The sequence below is a fragment of the Cheilinus undulatus genome, linkage group 18 (assembly GCF_018320785.1).
Source record: "Cheilinus undulatus linkage group 18, ASM1832078v1, whole genome shotgun sequence".
In the NCBI taxonomy this organism is placed as follows: Eukaryota; Metazoa; Chordata; class Actinopteri; order Labriformes; family Labridae; genus Cheilinus; species Cheilinus undulatus.
In genome coordinates this window covers 36,656,393-36,679,869 of record NC_054882.1, presented here as the reverse complement: position 1 = coordinate 36,679,869, position 23,477 = coordinate 36,656,393, and the positions used below count along the sequence as shown (strand labels likewise).

The 23,477-nt window shown below is 39.2% G+C and overlaps 1 protein-coding gene across 1 annotated transcript; it reads left to right on the top strand.

Annotated features, from left to right (window-relative positions):
* Positions 1-23: 23 nt before the first annotated feature.
* Positions 24-21,674, top strand: metap1 (methionyl aminopeptidase 1). Its single transcript, XM_041812497.1, has 11 exons — positions 24-183; positions 2,700-2,751; positions 4,252-4,361; positions 5,718-5,778; positions 13,939-14,030; positions 16,391-16,474; positions 17,369-17,507; positions 18,180-18,311; positions 19,154-19,297; positions 19,385-19,450; positions 19,680-21,674. The coding sequence occupies exons 1-11, from the start codon at positions 67-69 to the stop codon at positions 19,844-19,846; spliced, it is 1,164 nt and encodes a 387-aa protein (XP_041668431.1). The 5' UTR covers positions 24-66; the 3' UTR covers positions 19,847-21,674.
* The last annotated feature ends 1,803 nt before the right edge of the window (positions 21,675-23,477 follow it).

Genomic DNA, 23,477 nt, shown 5'->3' with positions numbered 1-23,477 from the left:
CATGCGCTGTGAGCCGCCACTGGCTGGTTGCTTCTCTGCGACTCCACCCCTCCTGCAGACGAAGGCATGGCGAGCACCGAGGCTAGAAGAGAGTGCGAGACAGAAGGCTGTAGCAAGGACGCCAAACTTCAGTGCCCGACATGTATCAAGCTTGGTATTCAAGGCTCTTACTTCTGCTCCCAGGTACCGTTGCTTTCTCGCCTTGTCCATTCAAAAAAAACCCGGCTGTGTCAACACAGCAGGGCCCAGTGTATCATCATGCGGCTGCTAACTGTCATGCTAGGTGGACATGTGTAGGTGCTTGGTTAACCGTTATATCGTTATCATTTCACTAAAATGCCCTCTGGCTATGTAAACGTATACAGATTTCCGATGATAAATAATGCAGTTGTTGACTGTAATCGATGCTATCTCTGTAACTTAAGGACAGGGGGAAACGATTAGCTAGCGTTAGCAAGCTTTTGGTAGGTTTGCTCAAGAGGTACATCGCTACTGGCCAGTCGAAATGCCTATGTGTGAGGTTATTTTGCTGACAGCAGTAATATTCCGTACTTAAAATAGTGACTTTATTTGGGGAAGCAGGTAATCGTGTAATGCAAATTGCTGCAAGTAATGCAGTCTTTAATTTGCAACGAGTTTATGATGCATGCCTGACTAGTTTGTGCCACGACTTTTTATTTTCTCATCCTTGGGCCTCTTCCTTCCTGGCTTTATTACAGGTAGCAATCAGTTTGAAGATAATCAGCAAGACCACATACGTAATTAAATGTCTGATCAAAGTTTATGTGAAAATAATGACAACTATATGTGCTGAAAAGCATGTTTAATTCACTGGCCTCTCACCTAAATAGTTATGAAGCTTGTTAAAAAGTAACTAGTTAGTTAATATGATATAATTTAAGTTATCAGGTCTGGCTTGTTTTGCTTACAGAAGACATAACAGGATAATGTGCCTGCAAATTTAGGTACTCAACATTAATCAAGAGTAACTGCGGTTGCCAGAGGAGCTCTGAGTGGGACCTTACTGTCTTCAAATGAAAAAATATATATGAACAAAAATGGCAGTTAAGACATGTCATGGGGACTTGATAAAGGCCAGAAGTCACTGTTTGAATTCCAGTCCTAGCTGTTTCTCCTGACCCTGGTATTATTGTTTAGAGATTCGCTGATTGTAAAAAATCTGGGCCAGTGTCAATATCACTGGGTTTTGTTGTTGTTTTCTTTGTCTTTGATGCAATCTAACATTTTCTCTCCTGTTTGTTAATGATAGCAGATCTGAGTTGGTCAAACATTTCCTGTCTTCTGACCAATAACAAATCTCTTTTCTGAATCATTAGATGTGCCAAATCAGTGATTCTTAACTTTGGGGTCAGGACCTCATTGGGGTTGTGAGGTGCTAAGAGGGGGTCTCCAGATCCCTCAGATCTGGAGAATATTTTTTAAATTATACATTTCCACTTTACACCAATTCTGCCAAATTTTAACCCGTTTCATCACTTTTCCCACCAACTTTGCCAATTTTAGCACATTTTTGCCACTTTAAACTAATTTTTGTCAATTTAAAACCCCTTCCACCCTTTTTTTTCTGCCAAGTTCTGTCACTTCTAAACCAATTCTTTCCATTTTCTGCCATTTCCCTGTTGACCTATTATTGCCACTGTTTTTTTACACCCAGTTTTACCCATTTAAACCACATTTTATTATTGTTTTATGCCAATTTTTGCCAGTTTAACCAATTTCTGCCTAACTTTCTACCTCAGTAAACCCATTTTTGCCAGTTTAAACCCATCTGGCTACTTTAAAATCCCATTTGACCACTTTTATGCCTTTTTTTTGCATTATTTGCTTATTTTGAACCCCTTTTATCTATTTTTTTCCATTTATGCTACTTTCAGAATCCCATTTCAACACCTTTTCCACCAATTTTTGCCATTCTAAACCCATCTTAATTCTGTTTTTAAGAAAAGATATTTACCTTTTTAAGAAGACTATTTACTACGGTACAAAAGAACCATAATAAAAAAAAATATTTTTTATGAGTGGTAATTATTCAGGTTAATGTAAAATAAGGATATCACTTAGATATACAATTGACCATGACTTTCCTGACCTCCGTGGTCCCCCACATTTGGCTGGGCCCCAGAAAGCTCACCCATTTATCCCCCCTTATGGGCAGCCTTGTCTGGACATGACTTTTCTTGATTGTGCATGGCTGTTCATCCACCTTCAGGTACAGTGGGGGTCTCCGGTCTCTGGCACTTTTATTTTGGGGGTTGCGGGCTGAAAAGGTTGAGAACCCCTGTGCTAAATGGCTGCATTAAATTGAGACTCAACTAACATCTGCCAGCTGACACATTTCCACATCATTTGCTGCTGACTGATGTCTCCCAAAAGGGCCAATATTGGCCAGTATTATGTTAAACTGATGCATTTGTGCATTCCTATTGGGATCATCTGCTTCTCTCCTGCTGACTATTGATATATGAATTAACTGTTGGGGTAATTACACAAGATATATAAGATATTAAGCCAGTCATGTGAAGTTATAATTGGTCATGCATCAACACATTCATTGATCATTTAAAACTTTAAGGTGCAAAGTAGTTGTACGTTTAAATTTGGTGCTATTTGATTTTTTTGATCTGATGCCTGGCTCTGTACCATACTTTTTTAAAATGTCTGCGTACCTTAATTTGCAGGAATGTTTCAAAGGGAGCTGGGTGTCCCACAAGTTGCTGCACAAAAAAGCAAGTAAGTATATCTGAGTTCTATCAGTTCTGTGCTTGATTGTACATTTCTATAATGTATATTTCCACCACTCAAGTTCTGTTCTGTAAATTATGACAAGTATATCATGAAGTTACATGTTCTCGTGATAGCGGTATGAAATGAAAATGTACTGCTTTAGAAACCAAGAAGAACCAGCAGATAGAGCTGTGTATCTAGTCTGGCCTTAAAATTCTTGATTCTGATTACCATGGCTACAGTTCGATTGCACTTCATAAGGCATTACAATTCATCAAAATGGGTTGCATCGTCAATTTTCTATTATACTGCACATGCCTGCCTTTTAGTGTCCTTGCAGAACTGTTGGATTGGCCAGATTCTATGCTTGTCATCAGGCAGATCCACCTTTGAGAGCTCCAATATGAAACAGTTGTGCCCAATCTGAGAACCAGACCACTCGGCATCATTTGAGGAGAATAAGGCAGTAGCTACAGGCGAAGTTTAGCTGTACTGCAAGCCCCTACACAATGGCTGCCAGCTGAGTGATTAGCTCAGATACTTGAGTGTTTGGCGCCCTAGGCAACCGTCCATGCCTGATGGTACATTTGCACATTTTGCCAATATTTAAGCTTATATATGATTTTTACTGCTGACATGTAAGGCCAGTCAGCTGTAAATATTAGCAGAAATTTACAAACTTGCTGATACGATCTTCACCTTTTAAGCTGTTATCTGCCAATACTGACATCATGCCAATAATATTGTGTATTCCTATTTTTTAATCTATTATCTGTAGATACATATATCATACTGATGATATTGCATATCCCTGCTTTAAGGGAATGTTGTTGCCATGCTAGTATGAAGTGTTCAACTGTTTCAGAATTCTGGGAAATTGATCATAAAGGGCTTTTGGTTCTTTATTCTTATGTCATTGTGTAGTGGGTTTGCTTCACAGATGTGTTTTGTCTAATAGTAATGTTGGATATTACCACATTTATGATCGTGGCAAATTGAACATACAGTACACACTGGTTTTAAAGTGTCAGTGGGGTTAATGAACTTAAAAGACTGTCCATTCTTCAATCAAAAAGTCTTTTTAGCAGTCTTAATTCTCACTGACTGGCTCACTGTATCTGTTTTTCTGGCAGCAGACTGCACTCTGCAGGTGCTTGAGCGTTTCTGTGTTCACACACCACACTCTTAGACTACCATTGAAATGCTTTGATAGAAGACCTGTTTGAACGGAAAACAGGTTATTATTTGAGTATTGTTGGTATGTTCAGCTGCAGGAGAAGATATACAAGCAACACCCATATGTATTGATTATGTGCTCCATCTGCATCAATGCAGAAACGTCCACATCTGCATCACGATGCATTGTGAAAATTATTATTTTCAACACCACTACAGCAGATGCTGTGCATTTCCATATTGTTTGCAAAGGATGAAAGAATGATGACTTTTCATCATCACCATAGTGCTGAATGCTTCAGAGATTTTTTGTTGTATTTTTTAAAACAGAGGAGGACAAGAACCAGAAAGAATCTAAGAACTGTGTGGAGAAGGACATTAACACAGACCCGTGGCCAGGTTACCGCTACACAGGAAAACTACGTCCTCACTACCCACTGGTAAGTTCTTGCAAATTAAAACAAAACTGAAATTAAACACAATTTTTGTGTATGCCTCATTAAAAGTACTACATGGTGACTCCTGACTTTTTTTGAAGCAGGAAGTGAATGGACTGGTATGTGTCAGCCTGAGCTTTGTCTTAAAAGAGAGAAAAAAGTTACAGGGCTATATTTCTTTTCTGCTCCAATGTGTAACTTACATGATGTAAAAACAAAGGATAAATATAGCTGATGCAGAGCAGGAAGGCCACCTGCAGCAGGCAGGATCAAGTATGGGCTTTTATAGCATTCTTAATTAAATCCGGCAGCTTCCCTAAAGCCAGGCGTACATTCTGCAATTTCAAAATGATTGTAATTAGGGATACTATTATGGACATGATGTTGATATTGGTGAGTATTAGCTTTAACAGTGAAGCTCGGCATCGGCAGATATAAAAATTGCAGTGAAAATTTACAGCCTGTATTTTAGCTAGGGCTGGGCAATTAATTGGAAATTAGATTAAATCACAATATGGCCTGCTGCAATTCGCAAATTGCACAAGTTACAGCATATTTAATAAAAGCAAAAATCCAAAATGTCATTTTTGAGTCGCACAACTGATCTTGCAGCCAGGCTGAATTATAGCCTGATCATGAGTTGTTTGCCGTGCAGTGCACAGAGGGACATGATGTACAATCACAGCCTGATCAGCTGCTCCCAACCAGCCCACTGAAGTTGTGACATGTTATAGGTTTCAGTCGTAGGACTGCACATGCACAGTGATGGTAGGGCCACGGGCAGACTCCTAAACTTCAGGGCTTTTTTGTGTAAACTGTCAGGCAGCTATGACAACAGCAGGCCTGGCTGTGTGATCTGCTTCCCCTCCTACCATGAAGACATGAATGAGCAGGAAATATCTGCAGGCCTCTAGCTGGTGGTTATATGACATTCATGGACGAGATGGTTCTGAGAGGCGACTCTTTTATGAATGAATAAACTTACATAAATCAATCGTATGTATTTTGACATAAGACTGCTTAAATTGGCTGATTTAATAAAAGATGAAATAGTACCAGATAAAGAGCCATTTTGGAGCTGGAAGAATCAGCTGTTTTTTTTCTGAGCTGAGCCAGATGATCTGGGTCATTAAAAAGAGTTGGTATTTCCATCATCATAGCCGACAGGGAATTTTTTCTTGTTTGTTTGCTTGTGGTGCTGTGTGTGTGTGTGTGTGCATGTGAGATGGAAAGAGTGTTTGAGTGCAAAAGAGACAAATGAGAAACAGATAGATGAGTCTATTCAAAGGAAGGTTTTTAACATTTGTCATAATCATAGAGTGTGAGCATGTGTGTATTTCTTCTTTGCTTCTTCTGTAGACTCCAATGAGGCCTGTGCCAGGTGACATCCAAAGACCTGACTATTCTGATCATCCCAGAGGTAACTATGCTATGTACTTCAGGAAAATGAACATCACTTACCACCTCTTTGTTAGTGTTTGCGTCTTTTTTTGATACTGAAGAAATAATACCTTGATAAAATCTAAAGTAACAATATCAGATCAATGGCGTTGCAGTTTCTCAATAATTCTAAGACATTTCTTGAAACCAGTGTTGGGCAGTAGTGTCATTGTATATAGCATTGAGGTTAGCTTAACTGTACGATAGGATGCAATATACTTTATTGTCCCCTTAGGAAAATTTGTCTTGGACTCCAAGTGCTGCACAAAATAAGCCACCATAAAACAATACATAAGTAATAAATAGAATAGCATCAATAATCCATATGTACACACAGTTACGCATATCAATATCATATCATTTTTTTCTGAATAAAATACCATCTCAGTGGCTCATTTTTTTTTTTGACGAAGTAGCGCAGTAGTGTCCAATAAGCTGCAACAAGCATGAGCCCTCTGTCACGGTCCAAAGTGAAACTCTTGAGTGTGAGTACAAGATGCCTGTTGACACATGTAACGCACTGATTACCCCTGGCTGATGTGACATCAGTGTCTAATAGGGGTGGGACAATGCTCTTATCTCACGAGAATGAGATTTAACACATTTTTTTTAATTTTGGAAAAAAAGACATACCTTTCGTTTTAATAGTCTACCACATCTTTAAATGATAGATAGATAGATAGATAGATAGATAGATAGATAGATAGATAAATAGATAGATAGATAGATAGAAGTTTATTGTCATTGCATTGTAAAAACACAACAAAGTTACATTTGGCAGTCTTCTCTGAAGCAGCAAATACATTCATCCAAGCGGTGGTTAGAAATCTGCAGCCTCACATCGTCCATCTTGCTGGCGAGGGAGCGGGCACTCATGAGACAGAAGCTTGGTATGACAGGTTTTTGTGGGGCCGCTCTAAGCCTAGCCTGCAGCCTGGCTTGTTTGCCCTGCTTCCGCCTTCTCGCACAATGCCGTCTCTGCTTCCTCCCACTGGCTGTAGGTGTCGTGCTGCTCTGCGTCCTCCTCCTTTCAGTCTCCAAGCGCCCAGTTCTCCAGATAATCTCCATCAGGAAAGATGTAAACTCTGTGGGCACGCTGTCGTAGTAGTTGAAGAAGCAGTCTCTTATACACAGAATGTCAGTTTTGGTGAAGGTGTAGGGCTTTGTTTTGCTGCTAGTGATGAAGTGCCAGGTCGCTGCGTCAGTACATGTCGCCCCATGCTATTGCATTAAGTAGCATTCAATAGTCTACTGTTGATCAGGCAGTGTTCTGTGGCAGTTACTGACAGTGGTTGTTAGCTTTTAAGCTAGTAATAATAAAAGCATTTAGATTATTCTGAAAGTGCTTTTAACTCCGTTTACAACAGACTGAAATATAAAGAGCTGCATCTGTAAGATTAAACTATCATCCTTTTAAAGGACATCCATATTTAAAACACTCAAAAGAAATCTTTCTGTCAATAACGCGTTTGCTGTAATTTAGAGAAATAGATTATTTTATCGTTTTGTGTTCATTTTTCTGATACGAGCCTTGACAATGTTAGACATGGACAAAGATGAGCGTGTGTGTTAATGTGTGTGCGTTGGTGAGCGAGTGTGTCTCTGCTCTGTCTGCTGTCAGGCAAAAAACAAGGTGCGTTTAACTGGAGCTATAACTTCGGTTTTTGAAGCCAACAGTGGACTTTATCGCGCTCAAACAGAGTTTGTTTTGCTAGGTTTACCGCTGCGGTATATACTGACCCATCGCGCTACACATTCACCCTCTGACTGATGATATGCACAGCCAACGGCTGATGGATGTGTGACTGATAGTATTCTCCTTGCAGAGACGGCACAGGTTTCCAGCATTGCCATTTATTCATTTCGACCTGTTATGATGGACTTAGTGTGCATTTGTGGATCATGTGTGACCCCAAGTAGCGCATGCGGAGGAGGGGGTTGGGGTTGGAGGGGATCTGATTAGGTCACGGATCAGCTCTATTACTTCATTAGCTGTCAAACCAACAGTTTTAAAGTGTCAAGGGCATCTTTGGGATTTTTTTAACTTCCTTATTGGTACTGAATTCTGTCAGGAGAGGTGCTCCTGGTGTCCGTGCAATGTTGATCTCGCCTCGATGAGAAATCTCGTGATGTTTTGATCTTGCGAGATGCCTTAGATCTTGTCACACCCCTAGTGTCTAATGCTTGAATGAATGTTTACCCCTGCTGCTGGCAAGCATTATTTATCTCTAGAAAAACATGGGGAATCCTGAATAAAATAAAATGGCAAACCTCTTTTATTTTTTTATCACAGCATTACAGTTTTAAAGAGAAAATGCATTCAAATTTATGTTGAGGATTTACAACCCTTATTCTCCCCTTAGAACAAGCCTGTGATGAAATACTGTACCCATGTCTGAGTATAAGATCACAGAAAAATGATTTTATAAGTCTCCAAGACATAAAGACATATCAAAGCTGATAATGTCAACAAAACTGAATTGATTTTTGCTTTGCACAGCAGACTAGTAATCCCCTGCTTTGATCACTCACAGCTATTATGTGTATATTTAATGCAGGGGAAAGTAAACCTGCTGCCTCACACTGTTTTTAATATCAGCTTGCTTCTTAGTCTGTATTGTGGAACACCTTTAATTGTGACCTGGCTTAATTACGTCTTTATCACTGGGTAAGTCATACGATGTGCAACCATGGCAACCCCTTCATCCTTGTCATCTGACTGCATAGATCCATGCTCAGGTAGTCATGGTTACAGTCTCCTTTTAGTCTCCAGTGATGCCTTCTCAGGGACTGGAGAACAAATGTTACAGGCCTGTATATATTTTAAAGTATAGCAATGCCAAATCTAGAGCATTTATTAAAAAACAAAATATACGGTAAAATAAAAAGCCCCCTAGGAAAAGGCCTTATTTTGAAGGAAATTTAGTGTACACACTGATTTTTTTTCCCACATTGCTTCTTTTCTGAGCAGCTGTATCAACGCAGGAGTAAGTTAAATTGATTGTAACATGCACACTGAAGGCTCTTCAGGTCTAAAAGAGGACTGTCTCTGACGTGTACACAATCCTTACCTTAGTCTGTGTTGCTAGGCAACTGTCCATGTTCATTCAGCAGTCATCTTCTTGGAATGATAAATTATAGATCAGTAAATTGTTGATGACTCAGGTGCTTTGACAGGCATCTATGTGAAACTAATGTTTTTGTTTTGTTTGTTTTTGTTGTTTTTTAGATCATAATGTTCTAATCATTTTACGTCATTTTGAATTAAAGTCTCTTGTGGTGCTTCTGTATGAAGAGACACCTGTGCCTCTGTTCTTTATTATAAAGAAACAGTCCTCTTTTCATCTGAGTCAGCAGTGTGAGTGGCACTAGAGTCTGCATCTGCTCAGATTGCAGTAGCTTATTCCATGACGGAGCTGCTAGTTACACGTTATAGCATAGCACGTAGAGATTTGGTTTGTAGCAACAACAGTTGTTTGGTTGTTGGCTTGAAAATGCTAGTGGATGGCCATGCTTTTATGAATTAATCTCTCAGTTTATATGTTTTATGTGTCACTGCAAAATTGCAAGAAGATAAAAATTGCCTTTTGCTGTCTTAATATGGTTGACCTGTTACATCCGTATTAAACTAAATTGACAAAGATTGTTTAAATTGTTGATTTTTCTATTTAAAAGGAACTCTGCATGATCAGACAAATTCACCTCATTAATAGATATTTGTGTCTTTTATGTATATTGAACAAAAAATATTCACTAGGTATCTAACCAGGCACGCCAGATGGATTTGTTTCACACATCCATCTGGAAAACCACTCATAGACAGCGTTTGGGAAAGGGCAGAGCCTTTGATAAAGAACCTCGGAGGGTGATTGGATGAACGTTCTGTCTGTCACATCTTTACAGGCCAATCAGAGCAGCAACACACGTGACGTCATAGCTGCTACCGAGCTGTGCGCCTGCGCCCCTACTGAAGGAGTAAACTAACTGCATACTGGCGCGAACTATGGCAACTGTAGACATGTCAGTACACGACTTTTGTCATTTTTGAAAGGAAAACAATTCAACGCTCTTTTTTGTTCATCTTTTAACGAAGAAATGTCGTCAAGTTCTGATAAAACTGGCACTTCAGCAGCATCCACACTAATCTCTTCCGCTATAATTGCACCGGCCTCTTGTTGTGACTCCGCCGCGCCCGGAAGTACAGCCCCTTGGTGACGATTGGTCCTGTCACTTTCTAACTGGGCCCAAACGGTTCAGATGGGAGCTTTGCAAGGTGGATTCACCAGTGAGAAACACGGAAATGGGCAAATCTATCTGCTTTGCAAGGTTACTAGATATCTGCATTTTGAGTCATTTTGAACTTATAAACTCACCAAGAGGCCACCAAGTTTTGGTCCACACGGGAAATGTGCTGCTTTTTGCCACTGTAATCCCCAGCCAGTGCTTTGCCTTGACCAGCTTTTTCAGACGGGCAGCCTGTACAAGGGCTGAGTCACACACTGATACTTACAGTGCTGTGACAAAGTATTTGCCCCCTTTTTGATTTCTGATTGTTTTGCATATTTATCACACTTAAATGTGATAAATATGCAGATTATAACAAAGAAGTCTTGAAATATTTAAGTCTGTATGAGATGTAACTAGAGCAGGGGGGTCACACTCAAGGCCCGGGTGCCAAATCCGGCCCTGGGTACAGTTTAACCCAGCCCTTAAGATAAGATTATAACTGGCTCATCGGTAGAAGGTCTGCAGATTTACTCCAGTATAAAAATGTAGATTTAACCTTGATGATATCAGATATCCTTGTTAAGTCATAAAAATGAGTAAAATTAAAGAGTAAAAATAATTAAACAAAATGTCAGGAATGTGGGAAAATAAATTAATTTGTGTTTTTATTTCATATTTTAAATTTTGCATCTCACAATTACAAATTAAACTGAAGATCTTGACTTTTATACGTACATTTTGACATTTTAAAGCTACAAATTCAAATTTGAGGTCTTATTTTCACCTTTTTAACTAATAATTTTGACTATCTTATATTTTGCCCTTTAAACTCACAATTTGAAATTTTAAGTCATATTTTCATCGTTTTTACTAATGATTTTGAATTTTATCTCATGTTTTGACTGTTTCAGATCCCAACTTTGACTTTTAATCCCATATTTTTACCTTTTAGACTCATGATTTCAACTTTTTAGCTCATGTATTTGCATTTTAAAAATTTTATTTTGACTTTTAATTTTGTGTTTTGACCTTTTGAGCTTTTTTGTTTGAGTTTTTATCCCAGATTTCTAGTCTTTAAACTTGTAATTTTGACCGTTTACATCTCAAAATCATTTATCATCAGTGCTAATTTTCCCCCCTATATTTTATTGCTGGTGAAAATGAGGTTACATTTATGGTTAGATGTTAACCCTGTTAGGCCCTCGGGTTGGACCAACATTAATAATCTGGCTCCTGCTAAGGCTGAGTCTGACACCCCTGATCTAGAGTATATGAAATTTTAACCTCTTGGAAGGATACCATAAGCAGGACTTTATGCTTTAATTTTAAAGACATGAGCTGAACAGCGACGCTGATAACGGCTTTAGGCAGCTACTTCAGATGGTTTTGGTAATGCTGTTAAACTTCACTTGTACAGAAACCGCAGTGCCGTTTCATGCAGAAGTGAAAAGCAGAAAGTCATTCTTACAAATTTAAGTTGGCTTATCGTGAACCGGAATATTATGTATGAAAAGTATGGAAAAACAACAGCAAGAGAGACCACAGAGAGGAATATTTATATTTAGTTAAAAGTTAAATATTACTGTATTTGAAGCACTTCTCTAGTAATCTGACTACTCGGAGCGCTTTTACACTGTAGGTCAAACCATTCACACCCTTTCCCCCATATTCACCCTAACCCCATATACTCCTACCCTAACTATAGCAACCCAGGACAGTCATATTTTCTGAGCAGGGAGTACAGCGTTGCCAGTCTAAGGATCCTGCAGACCGGCATCGACGGTCACTTAACTGACATGAATAAAATGACAGACTCCAGGTTTAAGATCTGTAACCTAAGACGGTCTCATCTTCTATATCCAATGTACGTCTTGTTTCCAGGCTCACCTTAACTCTGAGAGGTGAGTGTCACAAAAAACTCCCTTGCCTCCTGTTCTAACTGCTATAAACTATTGTCAGAAGATTCAAATAACACAAACAAAAGAAAAGAAGCCATTATTTCTTTGTAGAGCCAAAGGAAACACTTCTGATAAACCGGCATGATAATATCGAATAATATTGACGTGTCTGACGGAGAATCAGCACCTGCAGGGCGTGGACAGCTCAGTTTCACGTCCGTGACCTCGTAGTGCAGAAGGAGGAATTATTCTGTTTATTCAAACAGCTAGTCTGCTAAAACTAAGATTTTTATCACATGACTGCTCATGTTAACTTAAAGGTTTATAGTCTGATCACAGATGACTCTCAGTCTCACTCGTCTTCCTGTCTTTATATTAATATATCTGTTCAGAAAGTGATCAAGTAAGAGATTTGTCACTCCAGCTGCAAGAGGAGAGGGCATTTAGAACCGAGGCATTAAAAAAATTTGATGTCTATGAGAGGACAATCAGTGAGCTGCAGAAAGAGAAGGTAGACAGTAACAAACTTCAGAGAGACTCCTTGAAATACGTCAACACCACCAGGGTGGCATTAAGGAAACAACTGAAGCTGCAGACCACCAGATTGGAGGCTCAGGAGGAGGCCAGTCAGAAGATGGAGAAGATCTCTGAAAAAAGCTGGAGATGTATGAGAAAGAGACTCCTGAGGTTCAAGCTGAACCAAAAGGCCAGAGAGCAGAAGGCATACAGGAAATGAATCAAGAGCAGATGCAGGAGCTCTTGGATATTGTTGCCTCTCAAAATGACTGTCTGCAGGCTGAAATGACCAAGCCTGATTCCCTGCAGAGAGAGGTAACGGAGGTCAGACAGAGGCTGACCACTGAGATCGACTCTCTCAGACAGGACATTAGGGTCCTTTACCATGAAGCCATCAGAAAAAATATTGCTGCCACCCTTGAGAGGGATGGATTAATAAACCAGCTGCAAAAAGAGATCAGCAGCAGCTGTGAACTGGAAAACAAACTGCAGGCCAAGAAGGACACCATCCAAGCCCTGCAGAAGGAGTTAGAGGATGCAAGAGAGGTTATTGCATCTCAGAAACTCTGTCTGCAGGCTGAAACACTGAGGGCTGACACTCTAGAAGATGAACTACAGGGTGTCAGGCTTCAGTTTTCAGAGCAAGAGGACAGGGACCTGAAGGTGCAGCAGACAGTGAGTGAGCAGGCCTCCAGGACAAATTTGTTAGACCACCAGCAGCAGGAGAGCCAACAAAATCAGCTCCTGGAGAAGACAGAGAGCTGCATCAACCTGCAGAAGGCAGAGGAAAATGTCTCTATCTGGAGAAGGATAAAAAAGGCCCTGACTCCATTATGGCGCAGCCAATATAAACAGCAAAGGCGGCAGCAGGAGCAGCAGAGAGTCGCCTCACTCAGCGCTCACCACAGACAGGCTGTAACAGGCCTGGGCAGCACAGTGGATCATGTGATATCGTGATAAACAGGAAGTAGTAGCTTTCTGTCTGGGTGTCACACGGTCCACTGTGTCTGCATGGGTTTTCTCCAGGAGCTCCGGTTCACCCTAAAATAAATAAATAAATAAATAAATAAAATCAATAAAACCATTTACAGAAGTTAAATACATTCTTGGAATAGACAGTTGAATTACAGTAGAGTATTGTCAAGTATTTTTACATTATATTGTTGTAATTAACAGAAAACACTTGCAAAGGCTTCCTGAGCCTTTTAACATTTCTGTTTAAAATATCCTTTTTTATTGATCTTATGTAATATTCTAATTTAGGTAGGTTCTAATTTACTCAAAACGTAGATATCTAGTGAGTTTTTTGCTCAATATACATATAAGGGATAGAAATATCTGCCAAAGAAATGAACTTGTCTGATCATATCAGGTTTTTTAATGTTTTGTCTAAGAAGTGATAGACTTAGGACAGCTGCTTTGCACTTTCTCTTTGACTCAACTTAATACATTTTTTTCTCTTTACCTGATGACGTCTTCTGTCTGTTTCCTTCACACAGGGATATCTGAGTCTGAGCAGTTTCTGAAGGGGACATCGCAAATCAAAATCCTTTCTCCTGAGGACATTGAAGGAATGAGAGTAGTGTGCAAGGTAACACGATTGAACTGTGCAGCTTTACTAGTATAACTTTACTGTGTTTGCCCTACCAATCATGTTGGGATGGCAGGCCCCCACCCCAACATGCCCCCCCCCCCCGCCACTCCTAATGAAGGCATGTAGTACCATTTCATGTATTACATAAGATACATACTATATTTAAACAGAGTGGGAGTGATGGTTGCACGTTTCACTGTCCTGATCAACACCTCTCTTTGCTCACCTGCTGCAATGGAGGATGAGATTTTGTCCAACACAGTCACACTGACTGGCACATGTACTTGTCTCTGAGGCAGTGCCACTGCATGAGTGTTGCCTGAACCTCTTAAGTAAAGAAGTTGCGTCTTTATTTCCTTTTCTTACCCCGTGTGCCATTTATGTCTTTTAAAGCACTGATCATCAACTGAGTCCCGGAGGCCATATCAGGCCCCCCAAAGCTTCCTGTATGGCCCCCAAAAGATTCAGAAAAGGAGGAAAAGAAGATTTTGTGGTTTTAAGAGTATCCTTTGGCTTTAAATGTCTCCAGCTGTTAAATCAATCCCCCAAACAATTAACATTTTAATTGTTTTAGAATGACTTCACATTTAATCTGTTTTTACTGAAATGTACTTTTCATTCGTACTTATTATATATTTGAAAAAGGGTAACATTGGCAAGAGTGTTACAAAAATAATGTGTGTTAATGGGGAGTGCCACAAAGGGACAAAAATTGGCAGAAAACGTGGTGAAAAGAGGTTATAAATGTGGCAAAAATGGTGAAAGAGGAAAAAAAGGAGCAAAGGGTATCAAAATTGGTTAAAAATGTCAAAAATAGTGCAAGAGAGTAATGAAAAGGGGTTGAAAAGTTCCAAAATGGATAAGAGTGGCACAAAGAGGATAAAACATGCAGGAAAAATGGGCGAAAGAATTTGAAAAAAATGAGCTAAAGAGGCAAAAAGTATCAAAAATGGGTAAGACGTGGCAAAAACAGCACAAATAGCTTGGCAGATTAGTTAAAAGGGGTTAGAGACTGGCACATGAATAATAATAGGCAGAAATGTTGCAAAAATTGGGTTAAAAAGGCAAAAGGGGCAAAAAGTATCGAAAATTGATTAAAAGTGCCAAAAATATGGCAAAAGTAGCCTGAAAACTAGTGAAAAGGTGTAAGAGAGTGGCACACAGGGGAAACCATTGGCAGGAAAGTTTCAAAAAGGGGTTAAAGAGGGGCAAAATGAGTTAAAAGTGGCGAACATTGATTTAAAAGTTGCAACAATTGCTGAAAAAAAAATGTAATGAAAAGGGGGTTTAAAAGTGGCCAAAATGGATAAAAAAGTGGGTAAACATGCAGGAAAAGTGGTTTAAGAGGGGGTAAAATCTTGCAAAAATTCATAAGAGAGAAAAAGGGGCAAAAAGTATCAAAAAAGGGTTTAAAAGTGTCAAAAATTAGTTAATACTGGTACTAAATCACAGTTGGGAAGGGCCCCTCTCTGAAAGAAATTACAAAGGCTGCAATTATAAGTTAGCAGACCAAAATATTAATTAAATTTTTGTTTATGTAAAAGTGCGGCCCCCAGAATTTCTGTCGAGACCAAATCTGGCCCTCATGCAAATGTACTTGATGACCCCTGTTTTAAAGGTACACCAAGAAGGCTTTTAGTCACCTGCAGAGTTTTTAATATTTCAGTCAACAACACACAAGTAAAGGATGCTGCTCTTATTGTGCAAAAATAGTATGCTATGGTTTTGTTTCACTTTCTAGAGGAGGGAGGATACCATTTATGCGTATTTTAGCTTGACTTTTAACGAGAGAGTGAGTGGTGCACAGCATTATCTTGATGAAATTTCTCATTGATGAAGGAAAGATGGTTGCATCTACGCTCTGTAAGAAGTTGTCTGACTTTTACATTGAGTCTTTGTTTTTACCCCCGCTTTCCCATCAACAGAGCCCCCTGTCATGTTGCAGGCCAAAGTAAAATAATGTGCCTGCAAGCGAGCAGAGGCAGATACAGATATTTAGTATTAGTGCCATACTGGAACATACTTTGTTTTCATCCATACATTTCATATTTCTTAACATGCCTGATTAGGTAGTGTTTTTATTTAGAGTTCTTAAATCAAAACAAGATAGGTGGAACTGGGCAGTGCTGCTCGACACTCTGATGTGTAGTTGTTTGGACTGAGAGCCCCCTGGTGATTGAGTTTTACATTCTTTCATTTAAATTTAGTTTTAAAAAACAAAATGGAAAAACTTACCTTTGCCCCCCCTAGCTGTTTGATACCATGCCACCACCTCTTACAAACAAACCTGGGGGAAACTCTGCTTTGATTTGAATCATCAGTTTTTCTTCTTAATGGCATCGCTATTTTATTTGCAGTTGGCGCGAGAAGTCCTGGACATTGCAGCAGTGATGGTGAAGCCTGGGGTTACAACAGAAGAAATTGACCACGCTGTGCATCTGGTAAAACTTCACACAACACAAACAAGTTGTAAAGATTGGGATGTTTTGAAGTCATGCAGTAAGTCCTCATAAAAACATGCCTGATACCATGTTTGGATTATTAATATTATTAATAATTTTTAAGTTCTTTTAAGCAGTCTCTCTTTACAAAAAAACTGTGAAATGTATGTGATTGCCTTTTAAATAGTGCTAATTACTTCATATTAGTATGCTAGCATGCAATCCTCAGATGATGAGCATTAGCAAACATTATACCCTCCGGAACATTCAGCATGAATAAGCATGTGTGCATACTGACAGAAGCAGTAAAGCAAGGAAAGCTAGGCTTGCTGTTGCCTCCTAGTCTTGTTTAAATTAGTTTAATAGTTGTTGTGGAACAGGCGCTTGCTATTATTGTTATACTGACTTGATGTATTTAAACAGAGCCCCATCGCGTGGGACATTACTTCAGCCTGATACCCATCAGATGCTTTCAGACTTTCAAATGGCTTTGAATTACTTGAAACAATTGAGTTATAACAAATGAGTTCAGCTGATGGAAAAGATGATATAAAGATGGCCGTACACCATTTCAGGTTGATTTTTATAACCGTTACCTTACATGAATTGATTGAGATGATGAAAAGAGTGTTCTTTAACCCAGCAAAACTGATGAATTATTTTGACAGTGGAAACAGTGTGTGAAAAAGTTGCTTCTAAAGCCTGCCTCAGTAACATTTACCACTTAAAGGTAAAATACACTGGCATCTCTGTATTATTGAACACGTTCAACTCACACAGGGTTTTAAAACTGGACAAAAAATGCGAACACAGTTGTCCGTCATCTCCATCACCCACAGCTGTGTTTTGTAGCCTCACTGCCATCTTTATGACCACTTGGCACTCTATTTTCAGGCTTGTTCAGCGAGGAAATGCTATCCTTCACCTCTCAATTACTACAACTTCCCCAAATCCTGCTGCACATCGGTCAATGAAGTCATCTGCCATGGCATCCCAGACAGGCGACCACTTCAAGAAGGGGACATCCTCAATGGTATGCTTGTTGCTTTACATAAAACTTGACTGAACTGTTTTGTGTATGTGACTGAACAGAAACAGAGATTAAAGCTACTCTAATAGGTTCAATGCAACGGACTTGATCTTTCCGTGAACTACAATTTTCAAACATGAAAGTTTTCTCCTCAGTGTCTGGCTTAGCTCTAGTTCTCCAAAGTGTGGATGTAGAAAATGTTTTTAGAACAGGGTAAAGAAAAGATTCCTACTTTATGACAAATGGTGGTATCAGCAGGTGTTTGGCCAATTTTAGCCCCTTTATGAATATTTTGGCTCAAGAAATGTCTTCCATGCACCACTCCCCTCAGAGCGTCTGATAGAGTACTTGCCAACAACTCATGTCTCACTGCATGGTCTGACAAGACAAATTGTTTCATTAGCCTTTAACAGCAGGGACTTTGTAGTCGATGCTTCCACTCTCTTTATTTCTCCTCCAGTCTGAAAAGTTTCGGTTTGCAAACTCTTCTGATGTTCTCAGCAATATTTGAATCTCTGCACTTTGCTTAGCCTTATTAGTTAGATGTGTACCAAGTTAACATTGGTTTTTACCCAACAGTCCTTTTTTCAAACAAATGTAAAATCTGTTGTGTACATAGTCTTGTCTTTCAAGTAATTGAATGGCTTTGACAGATTTCTTTTATTTCTTTTAAAGTGGACATCACTGTATACCACAATGGTTTCCATGGTGACCTCAATGAGACCTTCTTTGTTGGAGATGTGGATGAAGAAGCGAAGAAACTGGTTCAGACCACATATGAATGCCTTATGCAAGCCATTGACTCTGGTAGGAATTCCACTTTGGTGTTCTTTTCAGACTATACTGATGATGTGATGATATTTGTTCTTCTTCACCAAACTTTCTTTTTAGACTTTAGTCCAGAATATGACTGTTAGGCTGGAAGGTTTTCTAAATTTTTTGTGTGTTTTTTTCTCTTTTCAACTTTTTGTAATGTCGTTTTGGCCAGGTGAATAGTGAATAAAGTCTGAAAACTGTTATCACCATGAACAAATTTTAAAACTCTCAAATATAAATGTTGGGATCAAAGTTGTGGTAACCATCACAGTATAGATTAGGGCTGGGCAATTGTTTGAAAATTAGATTAAAATGCAATATGGCCTGCAACAATATTCAAATTGTGGAAGGTGCAATATTTCTTTAACCTGAAATTTGTTTCATATACCAGTTTACATCTTTTTTTTGCAGCAGAGATGTTATGCATTACATACCATGCAATCATCCACAGGAAGTTTTTTAAAATAGTCTACAAAAGTCCTACTTTTTTGTACGTTTTTCTTACTAAATAAGAGAATGACATAAAAATTATAACTCCTTTCATTACATCAATTTCTATCCAATTTACAATACAAGTCAAAAATCATCACAATTAGGTATTTTTTGAAAAATTTCAGCTCTCGTTTTATCTAATATTGTGTTGGTTATAATATAGAATGATGTACTGATTATGTTTTTTGTAACTTAAGAAATAATCGCATATGAAATTGCAATTGCAATACTAGGGAAAAATATTGCAATTAGATTATTTTCCCAAATCGTTCAGCCCTAGTATAGATAACAGATACTTGTTCTAAACCCCCTGCCCCAATTCTTCTTTGCTATTTTTACAGTCAAGCCTGGCATTCGCTACAGAGAGCTTGGGAACATCATTCAAAAACATGCTCAGGCTAACGGCTTCTCTGTTGTGCGGAGCTACTGTGGTCATGGCATCCACAGACTTTTCCACACTGCTCCAAATGTTCCACATTATGCCAGTGAGTAGTGACATCCCTGCCATTGTACATGTTTTGAAGTGTTTTGACAGTTTCTGACGAGGATTTCTCCAATGATTATTTTCCCAGAAAATAAAGCGGTTGGAGTTATGAAACCTGGTCATGTGTTCACCATTGAGCCCATGATATGTGAAGGTGAGTGTTACTCTAAGAAAACTATTGTCAATTGCATCCTTTTACTCTGTTCTTCTTTTCCTTTTGGTTTGTGAATAGTTTTTCTGGCTTTAGAGTTGGAAAAAATAGGGTTTTTGTGTGTTTTTAGTGAACTGCATCACAAGCCGTTACAATAAAATGGTTTTGTTTTTTCTAAACTTGAATTGATGGTGTGGAACTTAAAAGTTATGTATTTTATCTGATGTCTCAGGTGGCTGGCAGGACGAGACGTGGCCTGACGGCTGGACAGCGGTGACCAGAGACGGGAAGCGCTCTGCTCAATTTGAACACACTCTGCTGGTGACAGAGACTGGCTGCGAGATCCTCACCCGCCGCCTGGAAGACAACGGCAGTGCCCATTTCCTTAGCCAAATGTAGGCTGGAGATGAACCCCAGGACTGGACTTTCGAAACACAGACAACCCAGCACCTCTGGATCTCTCTCACACATACACACACATACACACAAAAACACACACACTGCACCTGTCCCAGACCAGAGGCACAACTCCTGGAGCTCAGTTTGACAGTGGCTCTTGTTGTTCTTTGAATTAAATATGGGTTCCTTAAATGAAATGGTAGTACTTGAATGTGTCTTAAATGAAACATGGAGTTGCTTATATCCTTTGAATTAAATATGAAAGTATTTATTAGGTTTTGATTTTGCTCAGTAGTTGGGCATGGAAATCAGGCCTGTTTTGATCTAAGGGTGATATCACTCTGAACTTTTACCAGCTGGCTAGTTGTCTGTGGTGTGTGGAGCTCAGGGCAAATTCAGCTGGTATGCCATGCTTTACTTTGTTTTCTTCTGCCCCTGCTAAGCTAATGAGACTTCGTTTATGTATCCCAGGGGTGGACTGAAGGAACTAGAGACAGAGCATTCTATGAAAGTAACAACCTGCCGTTAAATATGTATTTACAATGTGGAGTTATACACGGTTATCTCAATTTGTATAGCTGCAAAGTAAAATAAGTTTTCAAAAGCATTTAAGGGGATACTTTGACATTTTAGTAATGCATTTTGGATGAAAGGCTCATTCATTGACATACATGTTTCTCCTCTCACTTTGTAGCCTTATTCAGTAGATGGTTTGCTTAGCTAGTGTGATGCAGTCAAAAGTTTGAGAAATCTAGATTGAAGGAGCCAAAATTTTGTTAACTTCATATTTGTCAAATGTTTTTTTTATTTGCTCAATAATTTATATTGCAAAGATCGATATGGTAAAAGATAAAGCCCCTTTAAGAATCCTCAAGAGATAGTGGTAGTTTGATTTATGTTGCTTTTGGGAAGAGCCAGGCAAACTACTGTCTTCTTTTCAGTCTTAAATAGACCAAGCTAAGGTAACCATCTCCCAGCTGTGCAGTGAAGAACACTGAATCCATTTGCAACATTGCCAGCAGAAATATATTCAGAGATATGTTTTTATCTGTATGCATTGAAGCAGAATCATTGAATTTCTATTAGATAGAAATATCTATCTACAGAGAGTTCAAAGGGTTTGCAAAAATGCATGCTTTAGTAGGTCTCAACATTTTGGTATTTTTTCATCCACCATAGAGGGAAGCTAGAGGGGAATGCTTACGAGTTAGTAACAAACTGAAACTTCACCACTAGATGCCTCTTAATCCTTTACTGCTCCACAGACATGAGAGTTTTATCTTAATCCAACTCTGAATTTAAGAGCAAATTTATGGGCATTATAAAAATGTCAAATTGATATCCAAACACAGCACGTGCATTCATCATTTTTGTATCTTTTCCATCGATGCACCCTTAGCTAACCATTACATCCTGGTTGTGGCTTGTATTAGTGCTCAGCTACACAGCAATTGATGTCAGGCATGGTTTCTGTCTGTCCCAACAACAGAAAGTCTACGTAGAAATGTGGAATAATACATTGAACACAAAGTCATAAATGCTGAGCTTGTTAATCCTATGTTTAGGATTACTTGAGTGTCTCCTGTTTCAGAAAGCCCTGGTGTAGCAAATTGAGCCTTAATGTTAGAATCAAGAAATTACACCTCGACAGGTGAATAAAGGCTTGAAGTGGTGTTTGCCTTCAAATCAGCAGTCACCATTTATGTTGATGTGGGGAATTTCTGGTGCAAGCAGCATTCATTTCTACATTTTCAGAGGATTTATGTGATTGCAGTTTCTCTGCCATCTTTGTATTTCTTCTAATGGAGTAATAAATGACTCTTCTGTAGCTCTGTGTGGGTGAGTTTCTCCTAGATTAGCATTCTCTGTCCCTTAAATGTTAATTTTGCAGTAATTTTATACAGATAAAGAGAATAGCTTTTTTTTTGGTTTGATTAGGCACAGTTAGTTTGACTACACTAGTAAACAAGTTGGTTTAGACACATTTTAGACGTCTATGAACATGACTTCTAACCTGACATGTCTGGTTGGGGGCGTAGCTAGGGATTTTGGGCCCCCAGAAAGAACATTAGACAGGGCCCCCCTTAACTGGCCAGCAAAGCATCAAATGTTTTGTAATTTTTACAAATATCTATGCATTTCACTGTATGTTGAACAATTATTTCCCAATTTATAAGCAATATTTTACTATGGTTGAATCAAATTTGCTTGCATAATTTTGCAGCACTGGACTATACCATTTGAACATTTTTAAGGGGGGAGCAGGGACCTCACAGGATTGTATTTTACTCTATTTGATACAAATTTCAGTCTGTTGAGCGACTCAATTAGTTGCTTTTAAGCATAAGGACACTTATTACTAAAAGTAATAAATAAACTAGAAAAGCACTCGGAGAGCGCAGACCTCCGCCATCAGCCCTATCTCCCAATAGTGAAGAATCCTTCAAAAAAAAATTCCCGGATCCAGACAGTGATCCGGATCACCCCCAAAATCTAATCAGTTCTTCCTTATGCCATTTTCTGACATGTCCTGACAATTTCGTCAAAACCCGTCCACAACTTTTTTTAACTACATTGCCAACAAACAAACAAACACTGCCGATCACATAACCTCCTTGGCGGAGGTAAAAACCCACTTTTCATTGCAGGTTTCTCAAGGGCCCCTTCCTACTGTGGGCCCAGGCAAGCAATACCACCCCTCTGTGCTATGCCCATGCATCTGATTAACCTTCCATAGACGGTGTTTGGAAAAGGGCAGAGGCTTTGAAAACACACTTGGAGGGTGATTGGATGAATGTTCTGTCTGTCACATCTTTACGGGCCAATCAGAGCAACAAAACACGTGACGTTGTAGCCACTACCCAGGAGTAAACTCCATAGAGAACTGCATAACGTGAACCATGGTGACTTGACGTGTCAGCACACGACTGTAATTGCACCGGCCTCTTGTCGCTGCTTGCGTACATCACGACTCCACTACGCCCAAAAGTGCTGCCCCTCGTCGCTGATTGGTCCTGTCACTTTCTAACTGGGCCCAAACTGTTTAGATGGGAGCTTTGCAAGATTGATTTGCCGATAAGAAATACGGAAATGGGTGTATCCATCTGCTTTGTAAGGTTAGGGTTTCTAAATAACTATTCACATTGTAGGGATGCATTTGTAATACAAGGTGATAATGTATTATGTGATTTGATAATGCCAAAGCAGCTTTCAAATATAAACAAACTATGGTTGCAAGATGCTAAATGAGCCACAGGCCTTTGCTGTCTATGCTGTAGAGCAGGGAGTTTGTAATGAGGGCCACTTCCTGAAAAAGCATCTATATGAAGGGCCTGAGAGAGGAAACCAAGGAAAATCAAATGTTGGTTTTTCTGTTTAGTAAATCCACCTTGTGACATTTTGATTAAACAGAGTCCTCAATTCAAAACTACGTAGACCCAGCATAGAGAAGGAGGCCATGGAGGTTTAGGAAGTAACTGACATACTGTAAGACATAGGGTAAAAAAAGTATAATATAGGAATGGTCGCTTTTTAAATTAATATAGATATTTAGCGGCAGAAATTCTACATATTGGATCTTTAAAGGGCCACTAGAAATGACCTTGGGGGCCTGATCTGGTCCCAGGGCCTC